Here is a 22,131-nt window from a genome sequence, read left to right as displayed (position 1 = left end):
AACAATGGTATTGAATAGTTGTTTGGAGAACATTTTCTTTGGGTTACAACCATTCAAAAAATTTTTTCATATTATGAAGTATTTCAATTACTCATCATTTCCAATAAATAAAATTTTATCAAATCAATGCATTCATTTAGTTCAATATTAACCTTACATGTTTATATATAACCACAACATACAGGGTGTTTCAGGAGGGAGAGTAAATATTTTGGTAGGTGGTAATATCAATTATTTTGAGTAAAAAAAAATTCATATAAACGTGTCCAATTGCTAATGGATGCGGAGATACAGCTATTTGAAACTGGCATCTAAAAAATTATTACAAGAGATACTAAAGAACAATAAAACTTATTGTGTGTATTTATTTACTGCAAGCTTGCACAACATGCGGGCTACATGCAGCCTGCAGTGCTATTTATTTTGGGCCATCTGCCTGATTGAATTAGTTAATCATACTGGGGAATATGAAATTAGACAATTTTTTCCTAGCATTGAATTAAATTTTTACTAAGACTGCATGTGATTAATGTCACAATCATGATTCTTTCAACTCGACAATAAATTGCATTTGGAGTTATTCCCACTGTCGTATTTAATAACAAATTATTGCAATCGCTTCAAGGTTTTGTTAGCGTTAATGTTGCTGCAGGGAAATTCAAAGTTACATCTCCATGATGATGTGATAGCTGGAGCAATACATTACATAACTGTTATCATAACCTGTATTATTGTGAGTTTTTCATCATTAGTTTTTTTGTAATTAATATTGTCAATCTCGACACAATGAGCTTAAGTAAAAAGCGTTAAATTGGTATCAGAACATTGAGCATTTAACCCTGAGTGGACATACAAATTTTTTTTACGTTGTTTAAGGACAAAACAGCGTGCATTGTTTGCAGGGAATCTATTGCTGTGCCGAAAGAGTACAATCTGAGACGTCATTTTGAATCGATACATCCTAACCTTGGCAAGTTGGAAGCAAGTAAAAGCAGCAAAGGTATTGAAAGTCCTAAGTGGTGAGCAAACAAGCCTTTAAAAAAGTGACATCTGCAAATAAAGTTGCCACAAAGGTAAGCTTAAAAATATCACAAGAAATAGTTTATACTGGCAAATCATTTATTGAGGGAGAGTTGATAAAAAAAAAAGTGTCTGATGATTGGCGTTTCCGAATTGTGTCCTGATAAGAAAAATAATTTTGAAAATATCAGTTTGTCCCATATGACTGTTCAGTGCAGGGCAGCTGATATTGCCGAGGATCTTCAAGATAACCTGCAAAAATCGGCTAGTGAATTTGTCTATTATTTGCTTGCTATGGATGAAAGTACTGACCTGAAAGATACTGCATAGCTTTTAATATATGTAAGAGGCTTTAATAAGAATTTTGAGGTGACAGAGGAGTTTGCTGGTTTGTGTTCAGTGAAAGGAAGAACAACAGGAAAAGAGATCGCAGAAAATATAAAGATGTGTGTAACCGAAAAACTATCTTTAAATTTCAACAATTTAATAGCAGTTTGCACTGATGGTGCCCCATCTATGTGTGGAAAAAATGTTGGTGCTGTAACATTTATTGAACAGTATGCAGGTAAACCATTGACAAAATTTCAGTGCCTAATTCATCAGCAGGTGTTATCTTCAAAGGTTTTGCAGTTTGATCATGTGATTAAAGTAGTATTTGCTGTGGTCAACTATATTCGAGCTCGGGGGGTTTGAAACACAGAATGTTTCAGGTGTTTCTAGAAGAAAATGATGCTGAGTACGGGGATCTACAATACCACACTAATATACGTTGGTTGAGCTGCGGTAAAGTTTTGTCACGCTTTGTCGCTCTAAAAAATGAACTAGTTGAATTTTTGGAATCTCAAGAAGATATGGAAAAATTCCCAGAAATAATGGATGAAGAATGGAATCAAGATTTATTTTTCTTGTGTGACATTTTGGGTCACTTGAATGACCTTAACTTATGGCTTCAAGGAAAAAATAAGTTTATTTTTCAGTTAATGTCTCTTATAAAGGCATTCGAAATAAAATTAAGTTTGTTTGAAATCAACTTGCTAAGAGGGATATGTCACATTTCTTAACTTGTCGGCAGAATATTCCATCAGAATATCATTCAATGGTGGGTGGAAAATATAAGAAGCACATATCCCTTGTGAGTGAGGAGTTTCAGAAAAGAATGCCATTAAGTAATGAAGACTAAGTCTGCATAAAAGTGATTGAGGATCCAATTTCTGTCGAAGCAGGAAATCTACTTGTCGAACTCCAGATGGAAGTTATTGATCTCCAGTGTTCTGAAAACTATCGGGTCAAGCATATGGAGAGTACTTTACAAGAGTTTTATTCTATTCTGGATCAGGATAAATTTAAAAGTTTGTTAGATACTGCCTACCAGATATTTTGTATGTTTGGGAGGACATATACTTGTGAACAAACATTTTCGGTCATGAACTTGAACAAAACCAAACAGCGTTCATCTTTAAGTGATATCAGTTTAGAGGCTATATTAAGAACGGCCACTTCAAACGTGACACCAAACTTGGATGAAATAGTGGCAACAAAGATATGCAATATGTAACAATGTGACATTCAGTCACTGATATTTCACTGAGAATAAGTGATATTCTCAGTGAAATTATTATTAAACTTTGTGTTTATGTTTGAGTGGTTTTTATTGAGAAATTTTGTAACTATATCTGTTTGTAAATAATTTGGATTATAATTTTAATTGTAACTCTCTGAAAAATTTAAATATGCATGTTAATTAGTATTTACAGTAGACCTACGAACAAATTTACTTATGTTTAGCTGCAGTGGACTAGTCTAAGATTCTAGGTCCGAAGCGACCTGGCCCTTGGTCAGGTGGTCCAAGTTGGGTTTGGCCCTCAAAGACAATCAAGTTGTGTAGGCCTGATTTACTGTTTGAATGATACAAAACACAAATAATTGAGAAATAGTGTAATTTACAGTTCATAATAAATGTTCGAAAATTCTACTGCCAACCTCAATGCACTTTACAACTCTTGTGGTAATAGTATTTTTTGTTCTTCTGAGGTCATCTTGATGTTCTTTTATGAGGGCAGCATTATCCATAATGTGAGCGATCAGTTCGTCTTTTGTATTTACCTTTTTCTTTGTATGCTTCCTTTTCGTCCATCTCCACAAGCCAAAATCTAAGGGAACGAAGTCTTGGAGACCTTGTGGCCAATTAACGGGACCACCACAGTTTATCCATCATCAGGGAAAGTTTGATTTAGATATTGTGCCACCTGACTGCTATAATGTGCAGGAGCTCTGTGTCATGCTGAAAGAACATACCAATCCTTGTAGCTAAAGTTTGTTTTGCAGAAACTATAGATAAATGGGCCCTGTAAGATGATTTGGTAACACAACAGGCCCAATCAAGTGATTGCCGATCATACTACACCACACGTTTATAGAGAAGTGATGTTGGAAATTTGATTCTACAGTAGTATGGATTTTCATCAGACCATCGATGCCAGTTATCAGTGTTGTTGATACCATCAGGGTGAAAGTAGCTTCACCAGTGAACAGTATTAACAGAATTAATTGGCAATTAGCATTTACCCACCGACAAAATTTCAATCAAATGTCTTCATCCCGTGGGAGAAGTTGTTGCATCCACTGTATGTGAAATGGATAAAACCTAGCTCACATTCAATAGGTAGGACTATGTTCTACCTATTGAAGAATGTGTTCTACTTCATCCACATTTGTTCATTTCCATGTTCAGAAGAAATATGACTGCTGGGAACAGTACTAGTCTCATGCAATGTTGTAAACATTAGTAAACACTGGAGTCTACTCTTTGGTTAGGAAACTGTTGACAGTATTCTCTACAAGCAGCAACAGCACTTCCATTACCAAATCCATAAATGAACATCTTATCAGCATGTGTAAAGATGCATAGTATTCTTAACAACAAACATGAAATTGCATCAGGTTATAACTGCCTCTAGGTCACCTCTGATTCAGAGAGCTGTATGCTGGTCACCTGATCTACAGAGAGCTGTGTGTGCATTGGAGCTATACATGCCAATTTCAAACAACTGTATCTCTGTATATGTTCGTATGAACTTTTTTTTTTTACTCAGAATAATTGATACTTCCACCTACCAAAATATTTACTATTCCTCCTGAAACACCCTGTATAATCAATTATTATTATTATTAAGAGGGGGAACTCCAGGGAGTCAGAAAAGGAAGGCCACATACTACATGCACCAACTATCATACTTATTTTTGAATTTATTCACACTGCACTTGGACTCGCAACATCCAGTGGCAATCCATTCCAGTCATGCACCACTTTATGAGAAAAAAATCTATCCCTCACCCCCTTCTTAGTGGCATTTATTCTCAGCTTTGAATTTGCTTTGAAGTAGAGATTAGAGATTCGCTGTCAACCCATTTCTGAATGCGAGCCCTAACCAATTTCTCCAAAATCTTCACCACCACTCCTGAGATACTAATTGGTCGATAGTTGAATACATCAGTCTTTGCACCACCCTTGTTCACTGGAATTACCATACATTCTTTTCATTCCTGCAGAATCTTCCCTGATCTGAGACTCATATTAAACAGCCTGGTCAAAGGAATAGCCAGTTCAGCTGAACACTCTTTCAGCATGCATGGTGATATCCTATCAGTCCCTATTGCTGAATTTGATTATATTCTCGGGACACATTCTGATATTGCATTGTTTAAGTATTGTTTAAATGCTTCCCATGCATTGTCGATATTCTTCCCATATAGTAACCGATCCCATTCCACTGAACTCTGTATACTCCACAGTTGGGCAAAAATTCCAGCTTTGTGGTTCAGCATGTAATCTTTCTGAATGGAACATTCATAAATTTAGTCACTTCCCAAATGAGTACTGCATGATCACTGTTATCAACTGGAGGCAGAAAGGTACATCTTTAACTGAAACACTATAATCAAATTTGACACTATAATCAAATCTAACACTCTTTGACCTCAAGCTCCTTCTGTCACATGCTGCTTGAGGAAGTTGTCCCATAATAGTTCGATAAATGCATTTTCATTCTTCTCATGAGATTCTACTGCTACCAATCAATATTTGGATAATTAAAGTCTCGCATTATGATTACTCTTTTCATGCTCATCTTTCCTATTTGGTGATGCATTTCTTCATCATTAGCAACCAATCCACCAGGTCTGTAACAACACCCCACTATGTAATTGATCTTGTTAAATTCCACCTCGCATCAGATGGTTTCAAACCCACTGCCACATGAAATACTGTTGTTGTTGGTAGTGCTATAATCATAGGTCTCAACTCTAACTGGATTCAAAGTCACCCGATATCATCAGCCCCTCCCCCCTCTATCCTTCCTAAAACTGTGTACCCTTTACACTCTATACCAGTTAGTGTGTCTGATTCTGATAGCCAGGTGTCACTAATGCTTAAAATCTGAGGTCGCAACATATTGACTAAGGCAACAAACTCTTTACCCCTTTGTTTCTGATACGCCTAGCATTCATGTACAGACATAATATTAGGTCTCATATTAGTGTTAGGTCTCATACCATCCCTCTTGTACAAATCCAATCTTCCCTCAAACTACCTGCATGTTGTTTTGTATACTCTTGTCTGCAATCTGCATGATACAGTTGGACAACTGGCAGATCTCTGTTCTTCTGTAGTGGCTTATGCATGTATGTAGACATCTTTGCACACGTTTGATGGGTCTGAACCGGACAAACACAAAGTCAAAATCGTTCTCTCCTTATCAACATTTCCATGACAAAGCCCATTCGTCATTGTTGCTCTTACATTCACATTCTCACGATTCCACCCTTTATAATTTAGTTTCCCTGATTCTGTGTTAGATCTCATACCATTTATTAGTTTTTCTAGATTCTGGATACCGAACGTATTCAGGTATAGGCCATCCCTTTTATACAAATCCAGTCTTCCCTCAAACTCACTCCACACATCCAAAAACTCACGTGCATTCTTTCTACACAGCCTGTGCGTGGAAGGAATGGATGTCATCGAATTGTTTTCCATCATAGCCCTTCTTAATTCATTTTTATCATATTGAGATACTGATGATTTTCACTGTCTCACTCTTCACTCTCGCCTCTTCCAACAACCCTTTCATGTCCTCCTCTCATATTGAACTTATCACTAGTTAAGTCATTAGTACCTACTACAATTACCAAAATATATTTCATTTACTTTTCTTTTCTGTTTTTGAATTGCTTCCTTTATATTCTTAATTCTCTCATCAATAGCATGTTTAATTATAGAGTCACCATACCAAATAACATCTTTTTTTTTACAAACAACGTCACTTACCTGTTTCCGGGCTTTGTTTCTTAATTTTCTTTTTCTTCCTATTTTCATTTAAATGCCTCTTTGACTTTTTGTGATTCCCGCATCATCTCTCTAATGATCTGCTTTAATTTTGCTATTTTGGTTAATTCATTTTCATTAGCCTCCACATCTAACCTTATTAGCGGAGCCAGCCTTCTTGTTCTCGCCTGCAGTGATCTTCTTAGTATTATGTTTCTTGGGCATTTTTGGCACCATTATATTTAATATAATATATTAGTTATATAATATTTAAACAATAATATTTTTTATATTATAAAAATAATATAACATTTATATTTTATATTATTTTCATATTGTTTTATATTTTTAATTTCATTACCAAAATAAACTAGTAATTAAAAAAAAAAAATTGGCACAATCTAAATACTGCAGAACATCTATATTTTCCCAACACCTTTTACGTAATCCTTAAGTGGGTGTGCAATTTTAATATAGTATTGTTCCAAGCTAATTTCCGTAGTTCACAACACGAATTAGCTTAGCGCAATTAAATGCTTGAAATGTTTATGTAACAAATGTTTTTTAATATTGCAATTTGAGAATACAGTTATCTTGCAAAGACTAATTGAAGATGAGTGCATTGTGAAAAGTGAGTCTGGTTCCACATTGAGTGCTATCTACTTTCTTGTTTCATGAATTTTATTATTTGTCTTTTCTATTGAATTACTGATTATGGATAAGTTATATAAATTTACCCTTCGTTATAGACATTAAATGAAATAAAACACAAACTGAGTTGTGATGAGCTGTGTCATGATACATTTTACACCCTCTGTCCAAAAAAGAAATCGAACTTTTCGAAAATAGAAGAAATCAGTGGCTCTACCTGTTGTATCTTTTTGTTGTTGAAGCAGAGCTATAGTGCCAAGAGTGACAGTGTGTTTTGACGAACGGTCGGAAAATGAGTTTCAAACAGAGCTGCGATTGACTTTTGTGTTAAACTTGGTAAAAGTTTTACCAAAACACATCAAATGCTTCAAAAAGCATACAGCGATGAATGCTTATCCCGTACTCAAGTTTACGAGTAGTTTAAACGATTTCAAAGTGGTCGTGAGACGCTTGAGGACGATGAAAAGCTGGGCCGTCCAAAATCTGGACTGAGCGAATTCATATTTATAAATTTAGGGACACAAAAACACGTTGAAAGGATTATTTTACTAATTATTAATAAAATAAAAACTTGACCTTTCGACCCCTGTATTGAGGTCGTCATCAGAAGGATACATGTGTATAGGAACCAAGCTACATGCTGTTGCACTCTATAAAGGTATATTAAATCTACGTTAATGGATCTTTTTCTTAGCCTGACCTCTAGTAATAAAATAAAAACTACAATAAACTCTGCTGAAGTCCTTGTGTACTAAGATTCTTCTGGAATGGTACAGTTCATATTGTTATATTACGATTATCTTCTGGATTTGTACAGTTCAGGTTGCTATTCAACGTTCAGGGAAAAAAAAAACACTTCACCAAGTCTTGTATTGAGATTTTTCTTTGTGGTTGCTATGAAGGTTGCAGATGGGTCCTCCACATTCTTGGAATGGTTAGACCATTTTTATTCAGATTTGGATTATGTTCGAGCATTTCACATGCCTCTTTGAATTTCTGCTCGAACCAGGTTTTGGTGCGGTGTAGGGACTTGGTACCTTTCCAATCAATTCTGTGGTATGTTTGGAGTACGTGGTCAGAAAGGCCAGTTTTTCCAAAATGGAGATATTTAATGAGTCGTTCATTCTTCCTGATTGGGATGGTTCGCCCTGTTTCCCCCTATGTATGGTATGTTACATGTGCATTGTATTTTGTAAACCAATGGGTGGGCTAGGTGTGGCAGAAGATCCTTGGAAGAACTGAGTAGGTGTCTTAATTTTGTCGGTGGTTTAAAGGTGGTTTTGATGTTGTATTTGTGTAGTGTTCTGTCTATTTTTTCGGAAATGCCTCTAACATATGATATGGCAATAGCATTCTTGAAATCTTTTTTGTTATTAGTGGTATCTCTGTGGAGGATTTTGTGAATGGTTTTTATATTGTATCCATTTTTTTATAAAGGTATGTTTGATGATCTCATATTCATGGTTAAGAGCTTGTTCATTTGAACAAATAGTTTGAGCTCTGTGTTTAAGGGTGCTTATGACCCCCTAGTTTTTGTGTTGGGTGGTGATAAGAAGTTTTGTGTATGTACTGACCTGTTTGTGTAAGTTTGCGGTAGACTGAGAAAGAGAGAGACAGCCTGAAGGAAAACACATGACAAGTGCGTCTAGGAATGGAAGAGAGTTGTTTTTTACTATTTCAATGGTGAATTGGATGCTTTTGTGTTGTTTGTTCAGGTGGCTAAGGAATGTATTTAGTGATTTGCGGCCGTGAGACCAAATGGTGAAAATATCATTGACGTATCTAAGCCAAATTTTGGGCTTTAGACATGCCGATTTTAGAGCTCATTGCTCAAAGTCTTCCATATAAAAGTTCGCTATGAGCGAAGTTAACATCCAAAAAATGTGTGATTTCATCAAAGAAAACCCGAAATCGTCCATGAGATTGATTGAAGATGAAATGGGGATTCTAAAATCAACTGTGCACAACATTTTGACCTAGAGTTTGGGCCTTCATAAATTGAATTCGCTATTTGTTCCCCACAAGTTAACAGTTGACCAAAAAATGTATTGAATTGAACACTGCAAGGACCTCATTAAAACCGCTCATAAGGACTCAAACTTCCTTGAAACGATGGTTACTGGTGACGACATGTGGTGTTTTGAGTATGAGCTTGAAACAAAGCACCAGAGTGCTGAGTAGAGACCACCAGAAGAGGGGCATCCAAAAAAAAGTCGCTTGGAGAAGTTAAAAGTAAAGACAATGCTGATTTGTTTCTACAGGGCATTATCAACAAAGAAATCATTCTGCCTGGCCAAACAGTCAGTGGTGAGTTTTATCTCGAGGTTTTGAAGCGATTGAAAGCGAGAATTCGTCGTGTACAGCATGAATATCGTGACGTAGGCAGCTGGTCACTTTTGCACGATAATGCACCATCTTATCGTTCGAACATTGTGAGACAGTTTTTGAGCAAAAACCAAGTTTGTGTGTTGGATCACTCACCGTATTCACCTGATTTAGCCCCCTGTGACTTCTTTTTCTACCCCCAACTTCATTTGCCAATGAAAGGAAAGCAATATGACACCATTAAAAACGTTCAAGTGGCAGTAACACGACCCTTAACAGTATCCCAAAAAACGATATGAAAAACTCATTTAACGAATTAATTGACAGTGCCAAACACTGTATCGAAGCTGAGGGAGAGTATATTGATTGAAATGATTTGAATAATTATAATTGGCCTGTGTTTTATTTTCTATCAAAAGTTCGGTTTCTTTTTTGGACAGAGGATGTAAATTTGCATTAAAGGAAAGCATATTTCTGTTTGTAAATAATTACATGTAATGTATAGTGAGAAGTAAAGAATGTGTTACTTTATTTTGTCAATGTAACATTTAATTTTTTTTTTTTAAATCACCCCTAACAATTTTATATGAAGAAGACCGATACTGTGGGCTCTGGAAATGTTTTTGTGGCTAGTAGTATTCAGATTGTATTTCTGGACCTATCCTGTATTATTTGTTTACCTAGTTCGAAAAGCTTCCTCTAGAGACCCACATGAAACTTTTTCAAGCCCCATTCATGTTTCCAGTAAGCTTGATAGTGGCGGCCTCACTACTTCTTCTCTTCCGTCTAAGACGGGCTGAGTCTTCTCTTGAGCAGGATCTTCCAGTCTTCTCTATTCCTTGCTGTTCGAAAAAGTTCCTTATATGTTCTGCATCCCAAGGTGTTCTTTATTAATTTCAGCCAGGTAATTCTTGGTCTTCCGGGTCTTCTTTTTTTCAGTTGGAAAAGTATTGATTAGGACGTTAGGAAGTCTGTCTGCGTCCATGCATACAGTGTGTCCAAACCATCTCAGTTGTTTTCTAATTTTTTCAATTATCGTCTTTTTATACAATAGTTCTTGTCTGACTGTGATGTTTGTTTTCTTTTCTATCCAAATTGTTCTATTTATTTTTCTAAGCATTTCATTTCAAATGCCAGCGGTTTTTTCTCCTCTCTTTTTTTAACTGTCCATGCTTCTGCTCCATAGATGACTGTTGGTATAATTATTGCTTCATATAATTTGATTTTGGCTTGCTTAGATATCTTGTTTGTTTTCCGGATTTTCTGTAATTTTCCCATGGTATTGTTTCTGTTAGTTTTGATCCAAGGTATATGAAGTTGTCTACTTGTTCTATTTGTTCTCTGTTTAGGGTGACTGAGATGGTAGTTCTGTTCCTCCCTATTTTCATCACTTTTGTCTTTTGTATATTTATTGGCATGTCATATGTTTTACAGGTTTCGTTTAGCTTGTTGATCAACTTTTGTAGTTCATTTGGGGTTCTTGCAAGAAGGATGAGATCATCTGCATATTTGATATTATTTATGTTTAAACCATTGACACTGATTCCAGGCTCATTGTCTATTGCCTTCTTTACAACTTCTTCTAGATATATGTTGAATAGGCATGGGGATAATGGGCATCCTTGCATTACTCCTTTTTGGATCTCTATGGGTTCTGTTGTGAGTGTGTCCTTTTTAATTATTGCATTTGTCTTAGAGTAATATTTTATCAGAAACTGTATTATATATTTGTCTATTGCTTTTTCTAGTAGAATTTTAAGAAGAATTTCTTTGTTGATGTTATCGAAAGCTTGTTTACAGTCCACAAAACAACAATATGGTTCTTTATGGTCTTCCCAGCTGAGCTCTGCTAGTTGGTGCAATGTGAAAATTTGGTCTATTGTTGAGTAGTTTCCTCGGAAACCAGCTTGTTCTATGCCTATCATTTCTTCATAGGTGTTTTTTAATCTACAGTAGTATCTCGCTAATCTGAACCTCCTTAGTCCGAAACCTCCAGTAATCCGAACTGTGCTTTGAAAGAAAAAAAAAAGTTTTATTTATTACGTATTATTTTGTGTGCTATTATTTTTATTTAATAAGTATTATTTTGACTATTATTATTTATTTCTTATTATTATAATACACTATAACTACGGTGATACACAAAAAGAGGAAATTCAAAACGTGCATAATTTGGTTAAAAATATAAATCCAGATGTTGAAATTTCACAAACACATATTACGGAGTGGATTACAGGTAGAACCCAAAAGCGAATTTGAAATCAAATCAGATGCTGAAATTATAAATATGACACTACAGAGCGATACATCAAGAGGCAGTTGACAGTTTTAATATGCGTATAGAATGGGCTAAGCAGAATGATACGCCATTCCACAAAATTTTATTGCTAATGCAGCTCCGAGAAGACGCATTTGAAAAGTTTAGCTTCCAAGAAGCTAAAGAAAATCAGTGACTTTTTTACAAAAGAAATAAAAAAACTTTTTTTGCATTGTGTACAAGGAAGTGATATTTTTTTACCACAATTAAGTTATGTACTGAACTATGCAATTTTCAAATCCTCAATAATACAGGTTACATACAAACTAAATTTTTTACTAAAATAAACTTGTGTACTGAATTATTTTTTAAGTTTTACATTACAGTATAGTATCTTTTTTTCTATCAGATACTTTATTTATTTACAGAATTAAGTTGATGTACCATTAGAATCTCATTATTTTTGTCTTAAACGCTAGTTATTGTTGTCTCTTCGGGGAGAAATTCGCTAATCTGAAGGAACACGGTTTTTATTAGTTCGGATTAGCGAGATACCACTGTATTTTGTATAATTCTTATGAAAATTTTATAGGTGTGAGGGAGTAAATTGATTGGTCTGTAATTTCTGCAGTCTCTTTTGTCTCCTTTCTTGTATATTGGGATGATCTTTCCAGTTCTCCAGTCATCTGGGATCTCTTCTGTTTGTAGTATATTATTGAATAGGGTTGTTAAATATTCTATTGATATGCTGCCTCCATATGACCACAGTTCAGTAGGGATAGCATCAATGCCTGGTGCTTTATTGTTTTTCATCTCTTTTATTGCGTATCTAACTTCTTCTTGTAAAATTTTTGGGTGATCATTATTTTCTTCTATTGTTGGCATTGTAGTTTTGTTTCCTTGGTGGAAGATAGTCTTAAAACGGTTTGACCAGATTTTTCTTATATATTCAATATTCCCGGTTTCAGTCATCTTGTTTATCATTGTTACTGCTTTTGCTGAGAATTCCTTCGTAATTTCTCTTACAGTATCATGGAAAACTTTTAGGTTGTTTTGTTGGTATGCTTCTTGGCATTTCTTTTGACCATTTTTCTTTGGCTTTTTTGCATAGGTTATCAACTTTATTTTTTAGTGCTCTGTATTTTTCTCTATTCTCTTCATTGTTTTGTTGGTTTACAAGTATCTTAGCCTCTCTTTTCTCTTCTATGGTAGCTATGATTTCTTAGGTTATCCACTGTTTGTTTATTTTGGGTTTGGAACCTAGAGTGTCTTTTGCAATTGATAACACTGTTTCTTTTCCTTCTTCCCAGTATTTTCCGCTGTTCTGGAAGATGGAGGGTTTTAATTTCAAGCACATCTGTTCTAAAAATAGACTTCTGCTTGAGCTGTCTTTTAGTTTTGATAGGTTGATGTTTTCTTCTTTTCTGATATTATTTTTCCTGTTGAATTTTATCTTCACTTTGGCAGTTAATATTTCGTGGTCAGTGTCAAAATCAAAACTTCTTAATGTTCGTACATTATTTATTGATCTTTTCCATTGTTTGTTTATGATGATATAGTCTATGCAGTTCTTTATATTACCATCTGGGGATGTCCATGTATATTTATTATTAGGGTGTTGATAGAACAACGTGTTTGTAATTCTAGGTTTGTAATCATTAATCGTTTGCTTTACAGAAGTGGAGTAATTGTTCTCCTCTGTCGTTTAAGCTCTCCGTATCCAAATTTTCCCATCACATAGGTTATCAACTTTTTTGTCTGCTGTGAACTGTCCTATTTTAGCATTAAAATCTCCCATCACTATCATGAGTTCTCTATTTTTGGGATTATCTATTTCCTGTTGTAGTTCTTCATAGAAATTTTCTATTTCTTCCTCTAAATGGTTACTGTCTGGTGCATATATTTGGATTATTTTAATTGTTTGACCTTTTTCTTTTGCTTGAAGTTTGGCTGTTATTATTCTAAGAGACACTGGGTTTATTTCAATTACGGAGTGTGTAAGTTTCTTTTCAATTAATAATGCAACCCCTTCTCTGTGTATGTTATCTTTTCTTCCTGAGAAGTACAGTCTTCCTTCTGGTAAATCCATGAATCCATCTCCGCACCAATGTGTCTCTGATAAACCTAAAATACTCCATTTCAGTCTTTTTAAATTTTCCTGGACTAATTGCAAATTTCCAGGTCGGTATAGTGATCTTAAGTTGAGGGTGGCTACATGTTTCACATCCTTGGCTGACCACATTGCTGATTTCTCACGTGCTCTATGTGGTCTTTGAGTAGGCGCGTCGGTTATCCCATACGCAGTAGCACTATCTCGGTTTGTAGACTTTCTCCTGCTCATGAAAATTACTGGCATAATAATGTAGCCAGCTTGCCATGCCTCTGCTCCATCCTTTGGTTCACGGCTCTTTATTCTTTATTCAGAGCAACCCATTTGGGCTTCCCCAATCTGCCACTGGGGGACGTGCCTGGTAGGAGTGTGGTCTCCCCCAAGAGGTGGCCTCACATTGATGATAAAATAAATCTTCATTTAAAAACAAATTTGACAGGATTCAAACCCACAGCCGATTGGTTGGAGAGCAGATATGCTAACCACTTGGCCTACCAACCAACCAGGCTGGCATTTCTTTATTTACTTATTCATATATTGTTTATATATTATAGGTACGTCATATACTCTGTGAAAAGCAGTCAAAAGCATTGGAGGCTTTGGAGAAGCTAAAACTTGGAATGAAGTTTAATGAAGTAGCTGCTCAGTACAGTGAAGATAAAGCTAGACAGGGGGTAAATAATTTTGTTTTATAGGTTAAAATTTAAGTTAGCATTGTTATTATTATGTGATGCCTCCAGGGAGCACAAGGACTCATCGAAGGAGAGTGTGCCAACAGCATCAAACAAATTAACCCCTTCCAACTACTAACTGCGCTCAAACTTGCTTGATTTTTGCACGAGCCATTAGTTGCAGAGGCTCTACAAATCGACTAACCTTTGCTGGTATAGTTAACAAAAAGCTAAATACAAAAATGGATTAAGCTGCAGTTATACGCAGACAGCAAACATATACTACCAAAAACACTTTGCGATGGTATTCTACTACGTGAAATGCTTAAAATAAAAAAATCTGTTTTTTTGAAACTAATAGTCTATGTTAAACAAAATAAGAGAAGTGGGGTAAAAGCAAACACTAATAATTATCTCCAGTCGTGAATGATGTTTGAAATTAAGATTTTGTTCACAGATAAGTGAACCACATTCCAAAAACATGTAGCTGTGGCAATTTCTCTATTACATGAAATGTTTAAAATATAATAAGCTTTGCTATGTTGTTTTCAGACAGTTTTATTATTTAATGTTGAATTATTTGAATTATTATTCAAAAAATGATGGTACAACATGACAAAATTTCATGCTGGCTGCGGCGTCGCCCGGTTAAACAAGGCCCCCGTTGTTTTCGCCAGGGAACCAGGGCAAACAGCGAAAAGTCAGCTACTGGAACAAATCTGAAAACAAACCCCAACTCAACATCACCAGAGTTAAAGATCGGTACTATCAACGTAAGAAGCCTGAATGGCAAAGAAATGGAGCTGGCTGAGGAATTAGATAAGTACCAGATCGACATAATAGGGGTGACTGAAACAAAAAAGACCAAAACTGGTGAGATCTTTCTGAGCAATAAATACAAAATGTTATATTCAGGCAAGGAAAAGAGGGAGTAGCCATAGTACTCAACACAAAATAAGATGCTAATCTTCTTGAATAGCAGTCAGTCTCAAGTAGAGTAATGTGGACAAATATGAGAATGGGGAACTGGACAATGAGACTTATTTGTGCCTATGGTCCCACAGAAGGTTCTACTAAGGTAGAAGTGGAGGAATTTTTTGAGGCTTTAGAAAAAGCAACTGACAAAATGAAAAATGAAAAGTTGGTCCTTGTTGGGGATCTAAATAGCAGAGTAGGAAATGATTGTGAGACATACAAAAATATTTTAGGAAAATTTGGAGAAAAGAGCAAAGCTAATATTAATAGCAAATATCTGTTGGATTTCTGCTCAGGACATGGACTGGTTATTACTAACACCATGTTCCAACATAAAAATGTGCACAAATTCACATGGAGAGAAGAGGCTAGGAATAAGAAAAGTCTCATTGACTATGTTATTGTTGATAGTGATGTTTTCTCCCTGGTGCAGGACACCAGAGTGTACAGAGGATTTGAAATTAAATGTCTTGAGCAGGATAAAATTGAATTTCATATTGAAAAGAATAACATGTAAGAAAGTTTTAAAGCGAATAAAAGTTGAGCAGCTATCAGATGTGAGCTGTAGACTAAAATACACGAAGATTATTGAAGAAAAAATGAAAGAGTTTGAGAACAGGAATCAAACCTTGGAGATTCAGTGGCAAACTCTGAAGAAAACATTGATTGATTCTGCCAGAGAGGCATGTGGTGAGGTTGTCTGTAAGGATAAAAAAATCAGAACTCCCTGGTGGACACAGGAAGTTAAAGAGGCAGTGAAGGAAAAGAAGAAAGCATACGAAAAGTTCCTGTGAAATAAGTCAACTTGTGCTCTTAGAGAATATAGAGACAAATGCAAGAATGCTAAACACTGTGTAAAACTAGCTAAACAAAAGTCATGGGTGGACTTTGGCAAGAATATAGAAAATAAATATCAAGGTGGTGGCAAAATATTCTGGAGTTTGTTGAAGAAGTTTAAGAATGGAGGAAAGAGTGCTGTAAAAGGAATTAGAGATGATAAAGGTGACATGAAAATGGGAGAAAAAGATATCCTTGAAGTATGGAGTAATTACTTTGAAAAACTGCTAATTGAAACAAGCAGTGATGATAGCACAGGGGTAAAAAAAACACTGACCAGGCATGCAGTCAAGAATACATATCCATACTTGAAGTAGAAAAAGCCATCAAAGGCTTGAAATGTGGAAAGGCAGCAGGAGTAGATGATATTCGACCAGAAATGCTGAAGTATGGTTGTATAAGAGTCTTACAGTGGCTGCACTGCATAGTTCAGAAAGCCTGGACAGATGGACGAATTCCTGATGATTGGAGTAGAGCTCTCATAGTACCCATATATAAAAAGGGAAATAAAACTGAATGTGAGAATTACAGAGGTATTTCCCTACTGAGTGTTCCTGGCAAGATCTATGCAAGTATACTTGAGAAACGGTTGAGAAGAATTGTGGAAGAAAAGCTTTGTGAAGAACAAGCTGGATTCAGGCCAAATAGCGGCTGTCAGGATTAGATCTTCACTTTACGACAAATAGTCGAGAAAGCATGGGAATATAACAAAGATCTGTATTTAAGTTTTGTTGATTTGGAAAAGGCATATGACAAGGTGCCAAGAGAGAAGCTATTCAATACGCTTCAGTTATATGGTGTCAATGGGGCATTATATCAAGCAATATTTAGTCTTTATTTGAGTTGTAAGTCAGCAGTTAGAATTGAAGTACAGGGAAGATGGTTTAATGTTAAATCTGGTGTGAGACAAGGATGTACATTATCCCCTCTGTTATTCATTATCTATATGGATCACATTATGAAGGAAAGTGGTATTAAACATGATATCAAAATTGGAGATATTAATGTCAGCTCTTTACTTTATGCAGATGATGTTATACTTCTAAATAAATCCGCTACAAGTCTGCAAGATTCTCTGACTAAATTGAATAGCTGTTGTAATAGATATGGTATGAAGGTCAGCAATACAAAGACAATGAAAATAGTCAGAATCATTGAAAATGTCAACTGTGTTGTGAATGGAGAACCTGTGGAACAAGTAAAACATTTCGGCTCTTTAGGCACGATTTTTACTGAAGATGGTAAATTAAATATAGAAATAGACAACAGAATCAGCAAAGCTGGTATGGTGGGAAGTCAATTGAATAAATTCATATGGAATAAGAGAGAAATTAGTCGGAACACTAAATTAGCTGTATACAAGACAGTGTTCAAACCAGTTTTAACTTATAGATATGAGAGCTGGGTCAGAAGTAAAACACTTGACCAAAGACTAGAGACCACAGATATAAGGGTCCTGAGAAAGATTATAGGCGTGAACAGATGGCATCAATGGCAATATCATATTAAAAACGAGGATATTAGGAAAGAACTTGACATTGTCAGCATCCAGGAATGCGTTAGCAGAGCTCATCTCAGATGGTATGGTCACTTATAGAAAATAGGCGAAGAAAGATTAGCAAAACAAGTGTTCTCTGCCAGGTTGGCAGCAAAATGACCCAGAGGAAGACCAAGATATAGGTGGATTGATACGGTACAAAGTGCTTTAGACGATAAAAATATAAGATCTGATAATGTTGGAGTCTTGACAAGGAACAGACTGATTTGGAGGAAAATTGTAGATAGGAAATTAATAATGATGTAATTTTTTTCATGTAGTACTATCATATCCTGTACACCCCTTGAGGGTACATGGCAGGAATTTGATGATGTTCCTAGACAAAAATATTTGAAGTAACAGATCTCAACAATTTCTAGTATAATCCTTCCGGTTTTCATTCTTATAAAGATGTTTATATAGATATACATCGTTATCCTTTCCTGATATCTGGCCTTAAGGGGTTTAGGCTACTATGATAGCATTACATGATTAAGTTTACATTACTGTTAATCTCCTATCAACAATTTCCCTCCAAATTAGTCTGTTTGTCAGTACTCCAGTATTGCTATATTTAATGTTCAGTCATGGTAAGAACATAGAAAATAAATATCAAGAAGGTGGCAGGATATTCTGGTGGTTGTTGAAAAAGCTCAGAAATGGAGGAAAGAGTGCTGTAAAAGGAAATGATAAATGTGATATGAAAACTGGAAAAAATATCCTTGATGTATGGAGTAATTACTTCAAAAAAAAATTACTAGATGAAAAAAATCAGTGATGGCATAGTGGTAAAAATTACTCAGCAGGCATGCAATCAGGAATACATATCCATACTTGAAGTAGACAAAGTCTGAAATGTGGAAAGGCAGTTGGAGTAGATGAGGCCAAAAATGCTCAAGTATTTAGGTATAAGAAGTCTTACAGCAGCTGCACTGCACAGTTCAAAGGGAAATAAAACAATGTAAGAATTACAGAGGTATTTCTCTATTGACTGTTCCTGATAAGATTTATGCCAGTATACTTGAGAAACGGTTGAAGAATTGTGGAAGGGAAGCGTAGTGAAGAACAAACTGGATTCAGTTCAAAAAGAGGTTGTCAGGATCAGGTTTTCACATTATGACAAATAGTTGAGAAATCATGGGAATATGACAAAGGTCTGTATTTAAGTTTTGTAGAGCTCGAAAAGGCATATGACAAGGTGCCAAGGGAAAAGTTATTTAAAACACTACAGTGGTATGGTGTCAAGGGTGCATTATATCAAGCAATACCTTATTTGAGCTGTAAGTCAGCAGTTAAAATTGAAGGAAGAACAGGAAGATGGTTTAATGTTAAATCTGATTTCAGACAAGGATGTACATTATTACTGCTGTTATTTGTTATCTATATGGATCACATTATGAAGGAAAGTGGTATTAAACCCAAAATCTCGGATCTTTATTTTATGTAGATGATGTTATACTCCCAAATAAGTCCCGTACAAGGTTACAAGATTCCCCAAGTTTAATAATGATTGTAATTAATTTGGTGGGACCATAGGCACAAATGTCTCATTGTCCAGTTCCCCATTCTGATATTTGCCCACATCACTCTACTTGATATTGCCTGACATTCAAGAAGATTAGCCTCATATTTAGTGTTGAATACTATAGCTATTCCTTCTTTCCTTGATTGTCATTGCCTGAATATAATATTTTGTATTTATTGCTCAGAAAGATCTCACCAGTTTTTTCTTTTTTTTTTCTTTTAGTCGTGGCAGGGGCCGTGTTTAACTGGGCGACGTCCCAGCTGGGCATGAAATTCTGGCGTGTGCCATCATTTTATATTGTGGTTTAAACTAATAAGAATACAATTTGGTCAGCTGAATCCCAAATTGCCAGCCCATCCTCGTTTGTTTGGTATCCAAACAAACGAGGATGGGCTGGCAATAAGCAAATTGTAAGTAGAATATGTACACCACTTGTAAACTTATTGAGTGTCTTGTTGAGGGTACATTAACTTCATTAAATTTTATTTTTGCAGGGTGATTTGGGCTGGATGACAAGGGGTTCTATGGTTGGGCCTTTTCAAGATGCTGCTTTTGCACTTCCCATAAGCACATTACAAAGTCCTGTGTATACAGATTCTCCAGTTAGAACTAAATTTGGATATCACATAATAATGGTTGAAGGAAAGAAGTGATTACTTTCTTGAATGATGCATTTAAATGTCACTTGCATGTGTAATAAAATCATATGTAGAACTGTTATAATTTTTTGAGGAAAAAATTCATTAGTTTTATATTGAGGATATTGATATTTTTAATACAGTCTTAAAAAGCAAATTACTGTATGTGGTAATGTTGTATAACTAACTATATCTGAACAAACCATCAGTAATAATTGCTATATGCCTTTAAACGGTTTAGATATGAATTATACACTAGTGTCCAAAACCTAAAGATGAATACTATTTCTGAAGATTACGACTGCAAATTCAGATGCATCATCTTGTGACAATTTGTATAACTGACGATTTCGAGTAGTAAGTGCATGCAAAAGGATCATGTGATAGTACTCAACAGGATAAATGAATTGTTTGAAGGAAGCTGTTTTCATGAAGGAATAAAGTTGCAAACTTGGATGTCTTGTAATGTCTCAAAGACATCATCTAGATGATTTCACACAGGGAAGAATTATTGGAAAGCTTGAAGGCCATAGAATAACTGTTATTGCCAGAAAGTTTAGAATCCCCATAGCATTGGCTCTGAGCAGCATTTCAAACCAATGGAAGGTGTTCCAGATGTTTGCTAAGAGGTTGCCCTTGCTCTATTATGGAGCACGAAGACAGAATTTTGATGCACCACAGCAGGTCAGCTTGCAAGTTGGCTCTTCATTCAGGCACAGGTACTCAGATATCTCAACAAACTGTAGCAGGATGTCTACAACTAGATGTGTGTAGGCCTACTACACACTCGAAGGCCTGTCTGTTGTCAGTGTCCATTTATCCACAGTACATCATACAGCATGTTTTCAGTGGTGTTGTATCCATAAAAATTGGACAAGACACCAATGGGCTAATGTACTTTTTACAGATGAGTGTTTTAGTCTTTCCTCTGATTCTAGATGACACATCTTGATCTGGCATGAAAGTGGTACTACTTACCATTGCAAGAATGTTCTTGAAAGGGGATAGATACTATCACCGTGTTGGGGAGGAATTATATTTAATGGACACACCAAGCCACAAGTGGTAGAAAAAGGGACTATTACTGGTGAATAATATTGCAACGAAGTTCTTCAACATCATGTTCAATTATTCCTTTCATTAATTTATATCATCAATAATTAAATTATATTTAATGGACACACCAAGCCACAAGTGGTAGAAAAAGGGACTACTACTGGTGAACAATATTGCAATAAAGTTCTTCAACATCATGTTCAATTATTCCGTGGCACTGTAGGTGAAGAATTAATTTTTATGGATCACGATGACATGCCCCCATCGTACATGAGTAGTGGAGATACTTCTGGAGACAGAGGATATTAACTAAATCGAGTGGCTAGCATGCTCCCAGATCTCAACCCCATAGATACTGCATCCCAAACATGTTTGGGATGCAATAGGAAGATGCATTACTGCTCAAAATTTCCCTCCAGAAAACAAACAAGGCCTTTTCCTTGCTGTGAAGGAGGAGTGGGCCACTTTGCCTCAAGAATTTCTGAATCACTTGGTGCTAAGCATGGTATGATGTTGGGAGAAGAACAGCATTGCAGTTCAGGGGACATATTCCATACTGAAATGTTTCTCTCTCCACCTACTTTTCTATATGAAGGTATAGAAATCCTTAGCTTTTGGACACATATGTATATTATTCACAAACATGTGTTAACTTAGAATGCTTTGAATTAGATGAGTCAGTAGATCAAGCTTATTTCTTTGTGGCTTAAAATGGTGGCAGGTGGGTGATTAAAATGTTATACAATATATTCTCACTACAGCAAACCTATATGGACCAAAAAAATAGTTTATTTGCATGCCTTCCAATAAATATTCCTGGAAGACTATAATATGATTAAATAGGGATGGGTTTTAAGTGGATAGCTGATGGGCATGCGTGAAAGTGTATAAAGGAGCAGAGTCTGGGAGAATGCAGTGCTTAGAGGGCTCTGCACTTAAACCACTTTTTTTTTTTTGTCATCTCCACCCACAAAAAGTTGATCTATAGTACATTTCAGTAACATGAATTAACTCCTAGTTAAAAAAAAAAAAATTGGGAAAATATGTTCAAAACATGAACACATTTTTTATGCCATCTCAAACATTGAATAGTGGCTATCTCCATCTTTTGGATTTGAATGCATAACTGACTGATTGCCTGCAGTTTGATTTGTACATTAATGATATTGGTAATGGTAGGAAGGTTAACTCTAATTACAGTGGTAT

At 35.6% G+C, this 22,131-nt stretch overlaps 1 protein-coding gene across 4 annotated transcripts in view; it reads left to right on the top strand.

Moving 5' to 3' along the window:
* The window catches only part of LOC150093097 (peptidyl-prolyl cis-trans isomerase NIMA-interacting 4), a 31,214-nt gene extending 11,260 nt beyond the window's left edge, over nt 1–19,954 (top strand). For all 4 annotated transcript variants that reach the window (XM_090413804.1, XM_090413807.1, XM_090413805.1 and 1 more), the window contains exons 3-4: nt 14,241–14,360; nt 19,726–19,954. In XM_090413804.1, coding sequence (XP_090269930.1) covers nt 14,241–14,360; nt 19,726–19,884 — 279 coding nt within the window. In that variant the 3' untranslated portion in view covers nt 19,885–19,954. The remainder of the gene's footprint in view (nt 1–14,240; nt 14,361–19,725) is intronic.
* The last annotated feature ends 2,177 nt before the right edge of the window (nt 19,955–22,131 follow it).

This window comes from Typopeltis vanoorti, chromosome 24 (assembly GCF_054136105.1).
Source record: "Typopeltis vanoorti isolate ZY-2024b chromosome 24, IOZ_Tvanoo_1.0, whole genome shotgun sequence".
Taxonomy (NCBI): Eukaryota; Metazoa; Arthropoda; class Arachnida; order Uropygi; family Thelyphonidae; genus Typopeltis; species Typopeltis vanoorti.
Note: the sequence above shows the minus strand (reverse complement) of the source record. Positions and strands in the feature narration are given on the sequence as shown.